The following is a 15,998-nucleotide window of genomic DNA, read 5'->3' as shown; positions in this document are numbered from 1 at the left end:
ACTGCTTTCTCACTGGAGCCTGTCCTGAGACACTCTTTCTCACTGGAGCCTGTCCTGAGACGCTCTTACTGCTTTCTCACTGGAGCCTGTCCTGAGACACTCTCACTGCTTTCTTACTGGAGCCTGTCCTGAGACGCTCTTCCTGCTCTTACTGCTTTTGAAGAGGGAGCTTTGGGAGCTCTTGGTAAAGCGACACCCAAGTAAAACCTGAAGAGGGGGAAGCATCCCCTGAGGCTATGTGGAGGAAGAGATGCAGATCACAGGCTCAGAAAGCAAAGGCATCCAGGCAGGGATGACCCTGGTGTGTGTGAAGACAGGGCTGAAGGATGAGGCATACTGAAAAGACTAGCTGGAAACGAGGCCACAGAGGGAGGGCCTTCTCAGTATTACTGCACTGATAACCACAACCGCAAAGTACCTTAAAAACCGGGCTGAGGAAGGACTGTCACTTGACTGAGTTTTGGTGCCACTCTCGCTAGATCCCATTTCTAAACTCTTTTTAAAGGTTTCATTTTCTATCAGAGCACTTGAAGGCTTATTTCTAACTGCGTGCTTTTGTGTGTGGGACAGTACCATGTGCAGGCGCCTACAGAGCTCAGAAGAGGATACTGGATCCTGAGAAGCTGGAGTCATGGTGGCTGTGAGCCTGCTGGGTGCTGGGATCAGAACTTGGGTGTCTCCAAGAGCAGCAGGCCATCTCTCGAGTGCCACAGTCTTAATAAACTTTAAGACTGAAAACACAATGTGGGGGCTGGAAGATGGGTCAGTGGGGGAAGTACTTGCATGCACGTGTGAGCCTGAGTTCAGACCGCCAGCATGGGGCGCGGCAGAACATGTCTATAATTTTACCATTGGGAGACCGAGATAGGCAGATCTCTGGAGCTCACCAGTCAGACAGTTTAGCTGAATCATTGAATTCCAGGTTCAGTGTAAGAGCAAGTCTCGGAAAAATAGGGTGGAATGCAACCAAGGAAGACAGTCAACATTGATTCTGTCTCCACATGTGTGTACATAGCACATAAACATACACACACAGAGAATAAAAACATTATGTGTATGTGGCAAAATGTAATTAATATAAAGGGATAAACCCTGAAAAGTAGCATTTCTCTGTGCTCTCGCTCTCCAGACCTTGTCCTAGAGCAATCACTGTGAGGTTGCATGCGTATCCTTGCAGAAATAATCTGCGCCAATATATTCCTTAAAAACCAGACGGAGCTGCGGGGGAGTCGGCTTGATGGGTAAGAGTGCTGACAAGCATGCGGCCCTGACCTTGGATCCCTACAATCTGCACGTGTGGCCCTGTAACCCCAGCGCTGAGGGTGAAGAGCAAAGAGGACAGGATTGCTGGGGCTTGCTGCTTGCCAGTCTAGCCAAAACCAAAACCAAACCCATCAAATAAAATGAAAAAACCTGTGAGCTCCAGGCTCACCGAGAGATCCTGTCTCAAAGGAATAAGGTGGGCACAGCAGAGGACACTCAAGGATTTCACCTGGTCTCGACTCTGTAATGACTATTTCTTTTACTTGCCAGTTTATTACTAAGAAGCATTTTAGCTACCCACTGGTCACTCCAATTTTCTTTCTTTTGACTACTAAGCATGTGGTTGTGATTGACAAAGTGCATAGTATTAATGTCGCCAGGCCTTTATTGCTCTCTCATGTATTCACTGCTGTGACGAAGTGGTTTGATTCTATAAGCTTCACTTCTGGGTTCCTTCGACTGAGTCACTACAGAGACCCAATATGCATACCTAGGAAACTAGAAAAGATTTCTTTTACTTGAAAAAGAAACCAGGGGCTGGAGGTATAGCTCAGTGGTAGAGTGCCCATGTAGTATGTATAGCCCTAGTTTCAAATCCCGGTACTGCAAAATCAGAAAGAGAAAACTAATACTGTCCTTCCTTAAGACAAAATCAGAATAACAGTAGGACCTGATAATGCTCAGCCACCTGCCCCTACTCAGACAGCAGGCTGGGAACACAACAACCTGCTAGCTGCTCTGCTCTGGGGACCAAATACTGACTTCCTCTGCACATACTAGACGCTAAAAAGTGAAATGGTTACGATTCCTTTCTTCAAGAACTTACAAGAACCAGGAGTAAAAGCTCGGAGTAGGTAGAAGGTAAGATTTTACTAGGCAGCCTCCAACATGTACTCCTGAAATCAGGAGCAGTCTACTTTTAAAAACATAAAACAAAACAAAAACTTAAGCAAACAAAAAGTCTTACACATTTATAGAAATTTAATCCACTCGGTAGGGATGAAAGGAGACTGAAGTGTCAAGGAAGGAAATGTGGTAGAGCAAGCGGATCCAGTCTTGGCATCCTGCAAGTTTCACCATGGAGAAGCACCCACTATGGCCCTTCTGGAGGAGGGTGCCAATAAGGGGCTGGATGAGAAGCCTCCAGGAGCAGTGATACCAGGTCCCTCCCATACCCATATCCTCAGCCAATGGGATAACTTGTTTCCTGCTTTAACCATATAAAGCAAATTTATTTTCTCTAAAATTTGAACTAGAAAATTTCAACCTTGGGGACAGTTGTTCCAACTAGTCAAGAGAAGGCTCCTGAGTCTAGCAAGGCAAAGCAAATGCTGTGTGCTACATACAGTTCCAGGACCTCTAGCCCTGTCCCTGAAGCAGCCAGAACTCCAGCAAGCAAGCTCACACCCTCCTTCACCATTTCTACTCCTACGGAAGAGACTGACAGAGGCTTTCCTGGGGAAAACCAAACATACAGTTAGGGCCAAACTCAAGCATATTTGATCCGGTTTTGTAAAAAGCTGTTAACTCTTTTATTAGTAAATTCTCTCTTTTCTTCCAACCTTTCTCCCTAGAATAAGTATTTCGACCCCTCTTCTGGAGGAGTATGAGGTTAGGGCTATGCAGACATCTTAAAGCCAGTTCCCTCAGAAAGCCAGTCTCACAGTTAAGAACAGGTCTCTACCACACCCAGGCTGAAACCCAGGATGCTTGAATTTTAGTCCATTTGAGTGGGTGAGACCTGGTGTTGTGTCTGTCTGTCCTTCAGGTCAGACAAGCCTCTAGGACTAGAGGATGGGAAGAGATGCCCTTGGTGTAACTGCTTTGTATGGCCTCACTTGAGGCTCTTTTTCTACCCTTGAGCCAGGGACAGGGCAACCAGGTACCAAGGAAGCATCTTTGAATCATCAGCCCCTCCCCCATCCCCCTCCCCCCCCCCCCCCCCCCCCNGTGTGATTTGAGGAGTGGTTGGGGTTGTATCTGGAAAGCCAGGCGGGCTCCATAAGGAAACCATTATGAGCAGGCACAGGCTTGGGTGCTGGTCACTGGATCAGCATTCCACCTGAATAGCTCTGTCCACTCATCTCATCCATAAGAGTAAACTTTTTTCTTATAGCACTGCCTCAAGACAGGGTGAGCACCAAGGCCAGGCTCAGAGCGCCTCTTAGGGCAAGAAGGGGTGGGAAGTGAGGCAGTACATCCCAGGAAGAAGATGAGGTTGCCCAAGGCGCTAAGTACAGTCCATGCACATGCTCAGACCCAGCTCCGAGAGCCAGAGGATGATGCACATTTGTTTCCACTTGGCAAAGTAGGAAACGGAGGCTTGGAAAATTGGGAGAACAGCACCAACAAGCCAGTTCTGGCCCTGTACCCAACAGGTAGCAGGAACTGCTGCCTCAGCCCTAGTCTGCCTTGAGTGTCCCCAAGACATAGATGGAGGGTCCTTTGCCACTCCCCAGGGGAAGCGGTCCAGTGACATCTTTAAGACACCTCCACATATACCCACATTCCCCACAATGCTCACACCTGGCCTACAAATCTCTCTGGTCATTTTTTACAAGGTGACCCGGGGGGAAGCATGTGAATTGTGGACAGGAAATAGAGTTGCAGTCCTGGTGGCAGCCACCAGGGTCAGTAATTTCCTGAGCTGGGGGAGGGGCAGTTGCACTGAAACACACTACCATAGGGTTCTTCAGGAATACAGTTAAAAAGGCAGGGAAACTTTGGCTGGCTTCTGGGTGCCTCATTCTCAAGAATGAAGCAAGCAGCAAACAAACGAAATCTCCTATGTCACTAAGCATTTAAATAAAAAGGCTCAACATTATCATTTAGACAAAATACCTAAATGGAAGGGGGAAGAGTGAATGGGGAGTGGGGGCCAACAAAAACTGAAGGCAATTTCCAGGGAAAGCCCATACAACAGTTAGGGGTAAGAATCCATAAAATAAGCATATGCCATTAGGTGGAGAATAAGAAAAACTTTATAAAAAGAAGAGACTGACTGGTTAAGACTAAAAACAAATCCCATAACCCATATAAGAAGCCGGGCAAGGCTACCCCTGCAGATAGCCCAGTGATGTGGAGCAGGAACAGAGAGCTGGGTGGTTGGTCCTTTGGAGCGTGATTAAGGTGGGGAGTGAGCTAACCAATGGGTGATCCCGAACCCATGAATGCAGGGGCAGCATGAACTGGACCCAAAGGGTTATTAAAAAAAAACAAAGAAGGCATTATGTTGGGGGAGGGAGTGGGATGGGGAGGGGTTGGGAAAGAGTCAGGGATGAATATGATCAAAATACTGTGTACTGTGTTCACAAAGAATTAATAAAAGTACTATATTTTTAAAATATGGACAGTGGTAAAGGAGACATCCCATGTCCTCCTCTGGCCTTCACATCAGTGTAGGCCACACACACACACACACACACACACATATATACATGCAAACACACACACAATTTTATAAGTTTAAAAAGGATACAGAAAACTAAGAAATGAAAGAGTAAGTATCAAAAGAAAACAGTTGAGAATGGTTGTCTATGAAAGCTGTATTAAGGCTGGAAAGCAGGGGGAATGTTAATGCTTACTGTTTTGATATTATTTACTTATGTACACGTATTTATTTTATACGTGATTTAATTAAAGTTAATTTAAAAGTTACTACAAGTTCTTATATGCCGCTGTCAAGGAGTCTTACTCAGCCATTAAGGAGAAGTGCTCGCATGAACGATTGATCTGAGCCAGGCGTTCAGTATGTGCAACTAGTGAGAGTGAGGATGCCGGAGGAAGCCGGAGGAAGCCGGTTTCCAAACTGGAGCTGACACTTGCTGGTAAGGCCGTGTCTACACATGTGTGTATCACTTTCTTAGTGGCCGTAATCTGAAAGTGGGATATCAATTTTCTTCTAGTTTTTCATGATTTCCATATAACTTGAATTATTTGTTTTGTGCTCAATGACTCTGTTTTATCCTTGCTTTTTAAAAAAAATCCAAGATTTCCTTCACTAGGGAAAAGTATCATTACACTAAGATTTACAGGTACTAACTGGAGTTGACAGGCAATGGAGAGGCCAGATGTAGTGTTGTAATTCCAACTGTGAGGATGCTGAGGCAGGAGAATAATGAAGATGAAGCCTGTGTACAGAGCATGAGGAACAAGTCAAAAATCCTAGAAGACTCTAGGTAATGTTTGTTTGTTTGTTTGTTTCGAGACAGGGTTTCTCTGTGTAGCCCTGGCTGTCCTGGAACTCACTCTGTAGACCAGGCTGGCCTGGAACTCAGAAATCCACCTGCCTCTGCCTCCCAAGTGCTGGGATTAAAGGTGTGCGCCACCACTGCCCGGCTTAGGCAGGAAATTTAAAAGCATAAAGAACACTAATGATCGGAAAGCAACATAGGAAATGCAGTAGCTCCTATCACTCTAACCATGGGTCTGCCTTAGCAACTCTTTAGAAAGAAAGGCACGATAGTCTGGCAGCCACATGGTACATTTGACTTGTAGAAAAGTGTACTAGGAGATTATTAGAAATACGAGAAAAATTAAAGAATATACAAAATGAAACAAATGAAAAACGAGGCTACAAACTTGAACACCCCCCACCCCTACCCCCAATAATTGGCAGGAAATAAAAAGCCATCCTAAAAACCAAATATAATTGAATAATTGAGAGCACTGCTTGTTAACAAGCAGCAAAAGGAAATATAGTAGACACCTACGTGTTTCGGGGGTGAGGGTTGGGCAAACACAGAACATTGGACGTTTCAAAGCAGGGGGAGGAGGGAGCACCTACCTGTTTCAGAGCAGGGGAGCATGGGATCAGTTCTCCTATTCTGTTTATCCCAGCATTGATTTTCTTCTTTCTGTGCCTCTCCACTAGAAAGAGGAAAAAAAAAATCACATTATCAACCTTTATACTACTTGGCCAAACTGTTCAATTTACCTGGACAAAGGAATTATCGGTACAGAAATCACATGTGGAAGGGGCTGAGAGGTTTATAGCTCAGCGGCAGAGCACCTGCCTAGTATGGACACGGGAAAAGAAATGGAATCCTAGGCCAATAGTCATTATTTACCAATGATTGTACCTAAGGTTGTACATAAGGTTTTTAAAATGCAGTATTTTAAGTAAAATGTTATGAAAATAAATGTATGCATTACTTTTATAAGCATTGTAAAGAAAATCCTAAATTATAACCACACTAAAATGATAAAGGGGGAGACGGGAAAGACAACTTAGTGGCTTAGAACATTGGCTGTTCTTCCAGAGGAGCACGGTTTGCGTCCCAGCACCCAGATGGCAGCTCACAACCATCTGTCACTTCAGTCCAAGTGGAGTCAATAACCTCTTCTGTTCTCCCAGGGCACTCAGCACACAGAGTACACACTGAAAACTGATAAGAAGGAACTGTTAACAGTGCAATATTAGGCCGGGCGGTGGTGGCGCATGCCTTTAATCCCAGCACTTGGGAGGTAGAGGCAGGCAGATTTCTGAGTTCGAGGCCAACCTGGTCTACAAAGTGAGTTACAGGACAGCCAGGTCTATACAGAGAAACCCTGTCTCGAAAAAAACCAAAAAACCAAAAAACACAATGCAATATTAGGTGACCTTTCCATTATAATTCAAATAAGTAGTAAAGATTTATTGATAAACAAATTTATTTTTTAAATTCATTGTTTACATGTATTTATTTGTGTGTGTGTGCACAGCACACACGTGGAAGTCAGATAATAACTTGCTAAAATCAGTTCTTTCTTTCCAACATGTCTGCTCCAGTTATCAAACTCAGGTTGCCCTGTGTGGTAGCAAACCACTTTACCTGCTGAGCCATCACAACAGCCCAATAACCAAATTTAAAGAAACCAGTAATAAGTTATCAAAAAGCTGCCTCTGCTTTAGCAAATGTGGCCTTTCTTTAAATTTTAAGAACCTTAAAATGCCTACTGTATGATGACAGGCCTTGATGGAATAGAAGCAGCTGTCGGTTATGTCTTAGATAAGAAATGCGTAGGCTCGGTTTTGCCTCATTTCTGGGATATCCACTCTGACCACATGGAGTACCAGCTTTAACAGTTAACTTAACATAGCCTGAATGTAGCTGGTCTTTGCTATTTTGTAGGTTCTTCTTTAAACCCCACCCCCTTGTCTTCCCCCTTCATCTTCCCCCTCCCAGTTTCATCCCCTAACATTATACATGCGAGAAAAAGGATAGAGTGGAGAGAGGAATTAGGAAGGTCCCTGAATCTAATTTCTTTCATTTGTTTCTTCTTTGAGCATGACTACAAACAAACTGTAACCAACCTCCCTAAATGACCAACAACTGCCTTTGGGGCTTTAGCATTTATATACCCTCTGAAAAGTTCTCATAATTCCAAATGTTACACAATTGCAAAAACTATCTGCAGCTGGCAAAACCAAGCTTCTGCTAGAGCCCGAGGCAAATCATGGTCAGCCGCTGTGGACAGTCCCAAGCAGCCCCACATCCCACACCTGGGATTAAATTGAAAGTACATTCTTATGTCTGTATTTTTAAAGAAACCAAAATCCCCAAATTGTCACTACATAGGATCACCTAAGAAGAGAGAATTTTAATGAGGAATTATCTAGGTTGTCCTGTGGTCATATCTGTGGGAACTGTCTTAACTGCCTAGTCCATTGTGGGCAACTCCATTCCCTAGGTAGAGGTCCTGAATGGTATAAGAATAGAGAAAGGTAGCTGAAAACAAGCAAGAATGTGTTTATGGCTATGGATATGATGCGACTAGCTGCCCCTGCCTTGCGCTCGCTTCCGTCAGTGATGAACAGCAAGTTGGAACTGTAAGTCAAAGAAATCTGCTCCTCCCCTAGGCTGCCTTTGGTCAGGATATTTTATCATGGCTACAGAAATGAAATCTAGAGTACAGGACAACTGACAACTTGTAAATTAACTGCCAGAATGTTCCAGACTGACATGCTAAAACTCTTAAAACAAGTAAGAATACAAGGGAGTTCATTTAAGTAATTTCTATAAGACGATGAAAGTGAAAGCAGGCCTCTTGGGCTGGAGAGATGGCTGTGCGGCTGGGAGGCTGTTTTGCTCTCTCTCCTAGAGAACCTGAGTCAGTTCCTAGCACACACATTAGGTGGTTTACAACCAACTGTAATGCCAGCTCCTAGGGGATCTAAATCTCTGTGGGCACCTGCATATACCAACACACACACATAATTAAAAAATAATAAAAATTTAACACACTGGGCTGGAGAGATGGCTGAGCGGTGAAGAGCACTGACTGCTCTTCCAGAGGTCCTGAGGTCAATTCCCAGCAACCACATGGTGGCCCACAACCATCTGTAATGGGATCTGATGCCCTCTTCTGGTGTGTGTGAAGACAGCTACAGTGTACTCATATACATAAAATAAATAAATAAATCTTAAGGGGAAAAAAAAAGAAACTAACTTTACCTTTTTTTGAGTACAGAAAACCATGTCTGTAATATGTAATATGCCAAAGTAAAAATGGACACACAATTAACACTGTACACTTGGCTGGCTGTGGCCTGTAATCTAACATTAGAGATAAGACCATCTTTATACATTTGTTTCTATGACAGGAGTCTATAGAACGTTGTCCACACTCACTAGGCACAATAGCACAAGCCTGTAACGCCAGCACTCAGGAGGGAGCCGCAGGTGGACCTTTGTGAGTTTCAGGCCAGCTAGGGCCACACAGACTTTGTGAGAAGGAAGACTGCCACATGCAAACAGCCCACTGCTCATGCCCCCCTCTTCAGGGGACTGCTCCTCTGGACCATGAGCAGACATAACCTTCACTGTCCCAGTGTCCTGGGGGGAAACCCCTTCCAATACTAGCCCCAAAATACTCTAATTTCATAACAAATCCAAAATAGGCTATGAATCAGATGTTATGCAGCCAGCTCCACGAGGCTCTGGGAATATTTTGTCAATAAAAACAATTAGGTTGCCCTTTCTAAAATGTAACAAATAATTCCATGTTTACCACATAAAAACTTGTAATCAACCATGGCATAAGTGATTGCAGCAGAGTTCAAGTCACTGCACGTACCTGCATTGTGTGTCTCTCGGTTCTTCTTCCTGAAACAGAAAGGACAAAGACAGGTAATAGGAAGAGAACTGAAAAACATTTTTCAGTTTTCATAGCCATAAAAACAAATGCTATAAAACTGTATTTATTACATTGATTTACTGATACCCAGAAATCACACACTTAGAGTAGAATCAAGCACTATCTGAACATGCAATTTCATTGTAGACTGCTGGGGGAAGCTGCAGCAGACCAGTGGAGGGGAGCAGTGGTGCAGTGTAGCTCCGAGATTCCCGATTCTGCCAAGGCAGATGCGGTGGGAAGAGCATGCAGGGTGCAGACTGCATCCAAGCCATCTTCCCACCTGTGGACTCAGGTTATCCAACGCTTACATTTACTTAACATTTCTACTAAGGACATTGACTTTCCCTTTTTGCATAATTACCCAACGTATTAGCTTTCACTAATAGCTCTTTGGAAACGGAAGAGAATATAGTACTTTTAACCTTACTAAAGGCAGTGGCTTGGGCTGGAGATACCACTCAGTGGTTGGAGGCACTGACTTTTCTTCCAGAGGTCCTGAGTAGACCACACGGTGGCTGGCTCACAACCATCTGTAATGGGGACCTGATGCCCTCTTCTGGTGTGTCTGGGGACAGTGACAATGTACTCACATACATGAAATAGACAAATCTTAAAAAAAAAAAAGGGGGGGGGGAAAGCAGTGGCCACACAATTCTAGGCAGACATTGCTTAAATGCTGGAAACTCAGAAGAGGGCCTATAAGAAAATGAAAGTAATGCTATGTATATTTTCATTAATGGATTATAATGTTACAAATTAAATACAATCTAAATGTTTCAGGAGCTACAAAAGGAATACAGGATGCCAGTGAAAATGTCCTTAGAAAGCAAACATGTTACATAGATTTGATACAATGTTTTAACTACTGATGATCACTCTTCTCAGGCTTCAGAGAGAATAAAGCCAGGTAAATTCTAGCTATGTGAATCTTTCAGTAAATCTATTTCTACCCATCCACACATATTGGAACTAATTCTGCTTTTTACCTGCCTACGTGATATTATTTGGGGCTGTGGATACATACCTGTGCTGCTTTTTCGTAGGCGTCTCATGCTCTGTCATTTCTGGCATGGTGAGAGTGATAGGACTCTACAAAGGGATAAAAGACAGATATACTCCAAGATGTTTAGCTCTTCTAAAGTTTAGAGAAATCAAATGCCAATTCTATTTCAATACCAAAAAAAACAAAACAAAACAAACAGAAAACCCACAGAAACATACTTTACTGGATGTTGTAGATGAAAGGAGATCTAAGGAAATAGAATGCAAGTTGGAGATCCCAACACTAGGAGGGCAGAGACAGGAGGATCATGAGTTAGGGCCAGCCTGGGAGGCCTGGCAGGTGCCAGACTAGCATGAGCTTCAGAGTAAGCTGCCACTGGTAAAGCACTTGGCCAGCAAGAAGGAAGAGAACACACTGCCCGATCCTCTCCAGAAACGGCAAAGGCCAAACACTAGTCTAACTAGCAGATGCAAACCACAGTTAGGCTTCCTTCAATTTCCAAGTGTCACAAGTCTCAGTTATCCATGGAGACTCACTAAAATGTGAGTGTGAAAAATATATGAAGACCATGAATTTTCCTCTTTCTTCTTTCCTTCTTTTTCCTCTTGGCCCTCTCTCTTTTCAGAGAGTCTCATTATGTAGTCCAGGATGGCCTCAAACTTGTAATCCCCCCTGCCTCAGCTTCCTGAATGTTGGAATTATGGCATACACCACTACCTGGTTAGAAACTGATGTCCTATAGGGCAATCTATACGTAAATGGGAAAAGCCTGGAGACAGAAGAGTTAACACACGCGTGCAGAGCTGTACAAGGTCAGCAGTCCTACTGGGGATTCCCTTCTCCTCGCTGACTTTCCATAGTTTGAAAGGGAAAATGTTCTCGGGATACACTGAACAAAAAGAGGCCACCAAGGTAGGGTACCTGTTGGGCTACAAGGGAAAGATAGAAATGCAACACTCCCCATGACCCCTCTTCTGGGAAGGGGAGGGAAGGGAGGTAATAAGTATAGAAGTAAACTCAGAAAGCATGGGTTTAAAACCTGGTTGTACCCCTTCCTAGCTGTTTGGTTGTGGGCAGACTCTTGGAACTTTAGTTCTATATAACTGGGCTGCTTTGAGAAGGGAGCAAAAGAATGCCAGGAAGGCACAACGCACACATGCACGCACACACGTGGTGCCTGGAAGCAAGAAAGGCCTAGGAAAGGCTCTATTTCACAATAAGCCCCAGCCCTAGAAAGGAGGAGGGCAGAAGGAGGGAAGGCAGACAAGAAGCTGACAGGAAACACTGACTGATACGGCCTTGGAGAAGATGGAGTCACAACTCATCTCCAGGCCTAGCAAGATGGCTTAGCAGGTGAAAGTGTCTGCTACCAAGCCTGACAATCCGAGTTCCATGCCGAGCGCACACAGAAAGAGGAACCAACCCCTGCCGAGTTGTTTCTATACGCCACACACGCCATGGGGTGTGCACACCACAATTAAAAACAAAAAAAGCCTTACAATGTTTTTCAAAAACAACTCACTTCTGCAGCCTGTTCCTGTTCCACGTCTCCTTCTAGCTGGTGAAGCTGCCTAAGGCCTAGAGAAGCCCTGCAGTGGATAAGCACGGAACCGTACCGTGGGGACAAGCCAGCAAGCAAGCACACAAATGACCCGTCTCCCTTCTCACCCAGGGCTTGCAGAGTTTCTTCACGTTAGATTCCTGGCTTCCAACACCTCCTCTTTCTGATTCAAATCTATCATCTTCTGCCAGAAGATGGTCTCTATAGGTTATGTTTTCTTCTTACTACAAAAAAGAAAAACCAATGAGAGTTTATAGCCACCAAGTATCCATGAGATGAAGCTGGCAACTGATAGCATGCAGGCAAGTTTTAGTGGCAAGAAGGATATCCCTGATCATTCCCCACCACTGGAAAGCAAGTGAATGCAGTTACTCTCAAAACACCCTTCTCCAGTGGGTAAACCATAAAGGGGGGGGGGGGAGACCTACAGGCAAGGGACAGCATGTACACACGTTTTAATTCTGTATGCTCATGGTCCCTTGAGCCCTCACTACCCATGGATTTCCAAAGACCTCCATGTTATGTCTAATATTAAGACCCACCGTCAATTCTAAAATTATCTTTCCTTCCATTTCCCTTATTTAAATTTTATTTCTTCTTCACATGTGTATACACATTGTGTGGTACGTGGTTACAAGTGTGTGGGCACATGTGAGTATATGTGAGAATGTGCACACATGAGGAGCTCCAAGGGTGATCCCCTCTGCTTAATTCTTTTAGTGGCAATGACTCTCAACTAGACTCAGAGTTTCCTGTCAATATGGCCAGTCTCCATAGCTGGCCTGTTCTAGGCACCCTGTCTCCACAGTCCGAGCCACCATGCCCACCTGGTATGTGTGGGTTTTGGGGATTCTAACTCTGATCCTCTTGCTCCCTTAGGGAGTGACTTGCTCAGCACTAGGAAGGTAGGCTAAAGACCTGTGAACAGAGGAGGGGACAAAAGACACACTTCACAGCTCTGTGCCAGACCTACATGTGAGGAAGAGCAGGGGGTCTAGAATTCTAAGTCTTCCTGGGAGATGGCCCTTTCTCCTTTCTTCTCTTTCTTTCTATTTTAGGATAATGTTTCCCAAGCATAGATAATAAGAATTACCTCACTGTGCTTTCTGTCTGTGGGCCCACAGGTGAGAGAGAACATGTGGGATTTACGTTTCTGATTCTAGGTTACCTTACTTAAAATATTTTTTAGTTCCATTCATTTCCTGCACATTTCCTAACTTAATTTTTCTTTACAACTGAATAAAAGCCTATGTTGTGTGTGTGTGTACATTTGTTCATCTGTTGATGGACTTCCAGGCTGGTTTTATATCTGTGCTATTTTGAAGAGAGCAACAACAAACATGGATGGGCAAGTGTCTCTATAATAGCGGATACAATCCTTTGTGTATATTCCCCAAAATGGGTCATATATATATATATATATATATATATATATATATATGGAAATTCTCTTTTTAGTTAGATTTTTTGTCTTGTGTATTTCTGTGTGTGCACATGCATGCACTTCTATGTGTGCAGTTTATGTGTATGTGTGGTGTATACACGTGAGTGTGTAGTGCAGCCACTGTGGAGGCCACAGAGCTTTCTCTATTGCTCTCCATTTTATTGCCCGCTTTCAAAGCTTTCTATCTTGTCATCTCGCTCTAGCTAAGGCTGTATTAAGTAAAAGTGAAGAAAGTAGACATCCTTTCGCTGTTCCTTATTATAATAAAAATGCTATTCAAGGGTGTGTAAACTATTGTAGCCACTATGGAAATTAATAGGGAGGCTTCTCAAAAAAAACCTTAAAACTAGGGCTTGGGGAAGTGGCTCGGTGGACAAAGGGCTTGCTGTACAAACATAAGGCCCCAAGCTCAGATCCTTAGCACCCACATTTAAAGAACAAAAAGCTGGGTTGAGCAGTACATGCTGTACTCCCAGCATGATGGAGACAGATCCCAGAGGCTCACTGCTCAGCAAGTTCTGCTGAAATAACAAGCTCCAAGAAAAATGAGAGACCTTTCTTTAAAAACATAAAGTAAAGGGTGATAGAGGAAGACACGCAAAGCCAACCTCTGATCTTCATATGGACATGTACAGGTAAGTATACATGTTCCCACACATGCACACATCCATATACATACATACGACACATATGTACATGTACAGGTAAGTATACCTGCTCCCACACATGCGCATATACAAATCCATATACATACATATGTCACATACGTACATATGCTCTCAAAAAGATCTAAAAGTGATATAGATTAGAAAGGGAAAAGTTAAATTATTTCTATTTGTAGATGACATGATTCTATACTTAAAAACTCCATGGAAATTCTCACACACACACACACACACGTGCACACACACACACACACACACACACACACAATACACAATCTGTTATGGTGGCACATGGATGTAATCACAGCACTGAGGAAATGTAAGCTGGAGGATTATGAATTCCAGGTAAGCTAGGGTGACCTGGTGAGCTCCTGTCAGAGAGACAGAAGTGAGGACCTCGGGGTTGATGGGCAGACACTGAAACTTGAGGCCTCTGGTTTGGCTAGCTGGCTAGGTAGCAGGGCCCCAGTGGTGTCCCTGCCTCTTCCCTCAGCACTGGAACTGCAGGTACGTGCCCCGTGCCTGGCTTACACGCGGGTGCAGGTGATGTGAACGCTGTTTCCCATGCTTGCACAGCACGGCCTTTACTGACGGAGCCATCTCTCCAACCTCCAAAATTTACATTCCTTATGTTAAAAAATAACCAGAATAAGGGACTACATTATCATAAATCTTTGTCTACTTACCAATTAATCTACAAATGCAGACATGGCTTTTCTCCTCCTCTTGGCACTGGGGCAGAGCCTTGGACCCCCGAGTCACACATCCAGCTCACATGCATTTTAAATACAGTATTTACATGACTAAATAAACATACTTCCTAAAACAGTTAAAGTGCCATGAATCTTTAAAGACAGATGCTAAAATATTATATTAATAATCTATGAGCTATTCTATCTTCATGGGAAGAAAAATCACTGGGAATCAGGTTAGGGCCTGGCTTGACTCTGACGTGGTCCTTAGGTCTCCTACATCAAATCACAGTTTCTATCACTTTTTCAGCCTTGAGGTAAAACACACACAAATTGCAGATATCTTAAGTACAGCATTCAGTGAGCTTTGACAGATGCACACATTTCTATGATTCAAACCTCATCAAACTATGATATTACTATCAATTAATTCTTTCTTGGCCTTCCCTAGTCAATCCCTTTCTAGTTTCTGAGGTAATTACTTTCCTGTTTCCCCCACTGGACTTTATATAGATGTATTAGCTGAATTCTCCTGTGACAAGCTTACACTCAGTTTAATATAAATGTATACTTTCTTCAGGAGTCAGCTCCTTTCTATGAACATAGATGTATGAATCTTCAACACTGGCTGTTTATCTATTTTCCTATTGATGGCTTGCCATTTTGTCCACTAAGTGCTACTGGCACAAATTACAGACACCACAGGACAGACAGTCACTAGACAGTCAGCTGAACATTTTGTGCTTGTCACTGGTATCTGGACAGTTTCCTAAATAGCAAAGAGCATGGTGGATTTTTTTCTAAAAGAAGGCCCAGGTACACTCTGGTAGGTAGACAGCTACCTTTGCACAGCTTAGAATAGCTTAGCATTCAGACCCTCCCCCGTGTCTGACCAGTGCCGGGATCTTCCTGTCTTGCTGACCAAGGCAGTTTCCTCTCTCTACATCACTAAAAAGTGCGCACTTTGTGAAATCCTGGATCTGTTCATGGTAGTCTTTGGCCTCAGCACTTGCTGCCTTTAGTGGCCAGCTCTTAGACATCAGGTTCCCGGAAACAGGAAACAGGTAATGGTTGGAGTTTCTTTTCTAGGTGATAAAATGTGCTAAGGTTGACTGTGATGATGATTACACCACTATGTGCACTAAAACCACGGGAGTGCTCACTGAGACTGAACACGGTGCACAATGCACCCCCTTCATCTTTTTCTTTCTTTTCTCTCTCTTTTCTTTTCCAGACAGTCTCATCTAGC

The 15,998-nt window shown here is 43.8% G+C and overlaps 1 protein-coding gene across 2 annotated transcripts in view; it reads right to left on the bottom strand.

Annotated features, from left to right (window-relative positions):
• The window catches only part of Usf3 (upstream transcription factor family member 3), a 50,612-nt gene that overhangs the window by 14,893 nt on the left and 19,721 nt on the right, over positions 1-15,998 (bottom strand). Inside the window, exons 2-5 of one of the 2 annotated variants that reach the window (XM_021184405.2) lie at positions 12,056-12,172; positions 10,409-10,473; positions 9,322-9,350; positions 6,050-6,132 (exon numbers count right to left, since the gene is read on the bottom strand). In XM_021184405.2, the coding sequence (XP_021040064.1) occupies positions 6,050-6,132; positions 9,322-9,350; positions 10,409-10,455 (159 nt within the window). In that variant the 5' untranslated portion in view covers positions 10,456-10,473; positions 12,056-12,172. Of the gene's footprint in view, positions 1-6,049; positions 6,133-9,321; positions 9,351-9,811; positions 9,928-10,408; positions 10,474-12,055; positions 12,173-15,998 lie in introns of those variants that run through there. The other variant, XM_029470300.1, reaches the window with a different exon arrangement.

This window comes from Mus caroli, chromosome 16 (assembly GCF_900094665.2).
Source record: "Mus caroli chromosome 16, CAROLI_EIJ_v1.1, whole genome shotgun sequence".
In the NCBI taxonomy this organism is placed as follows: domain Eukaryota; kingdom Metazoa; phylum Chordata; class Mammalia; order Rodentia; family Muridae; genus Mus; species Mus caroli.
This window is presented reverse-complemented; position numbering and strand designations above follow the sequence as displayed.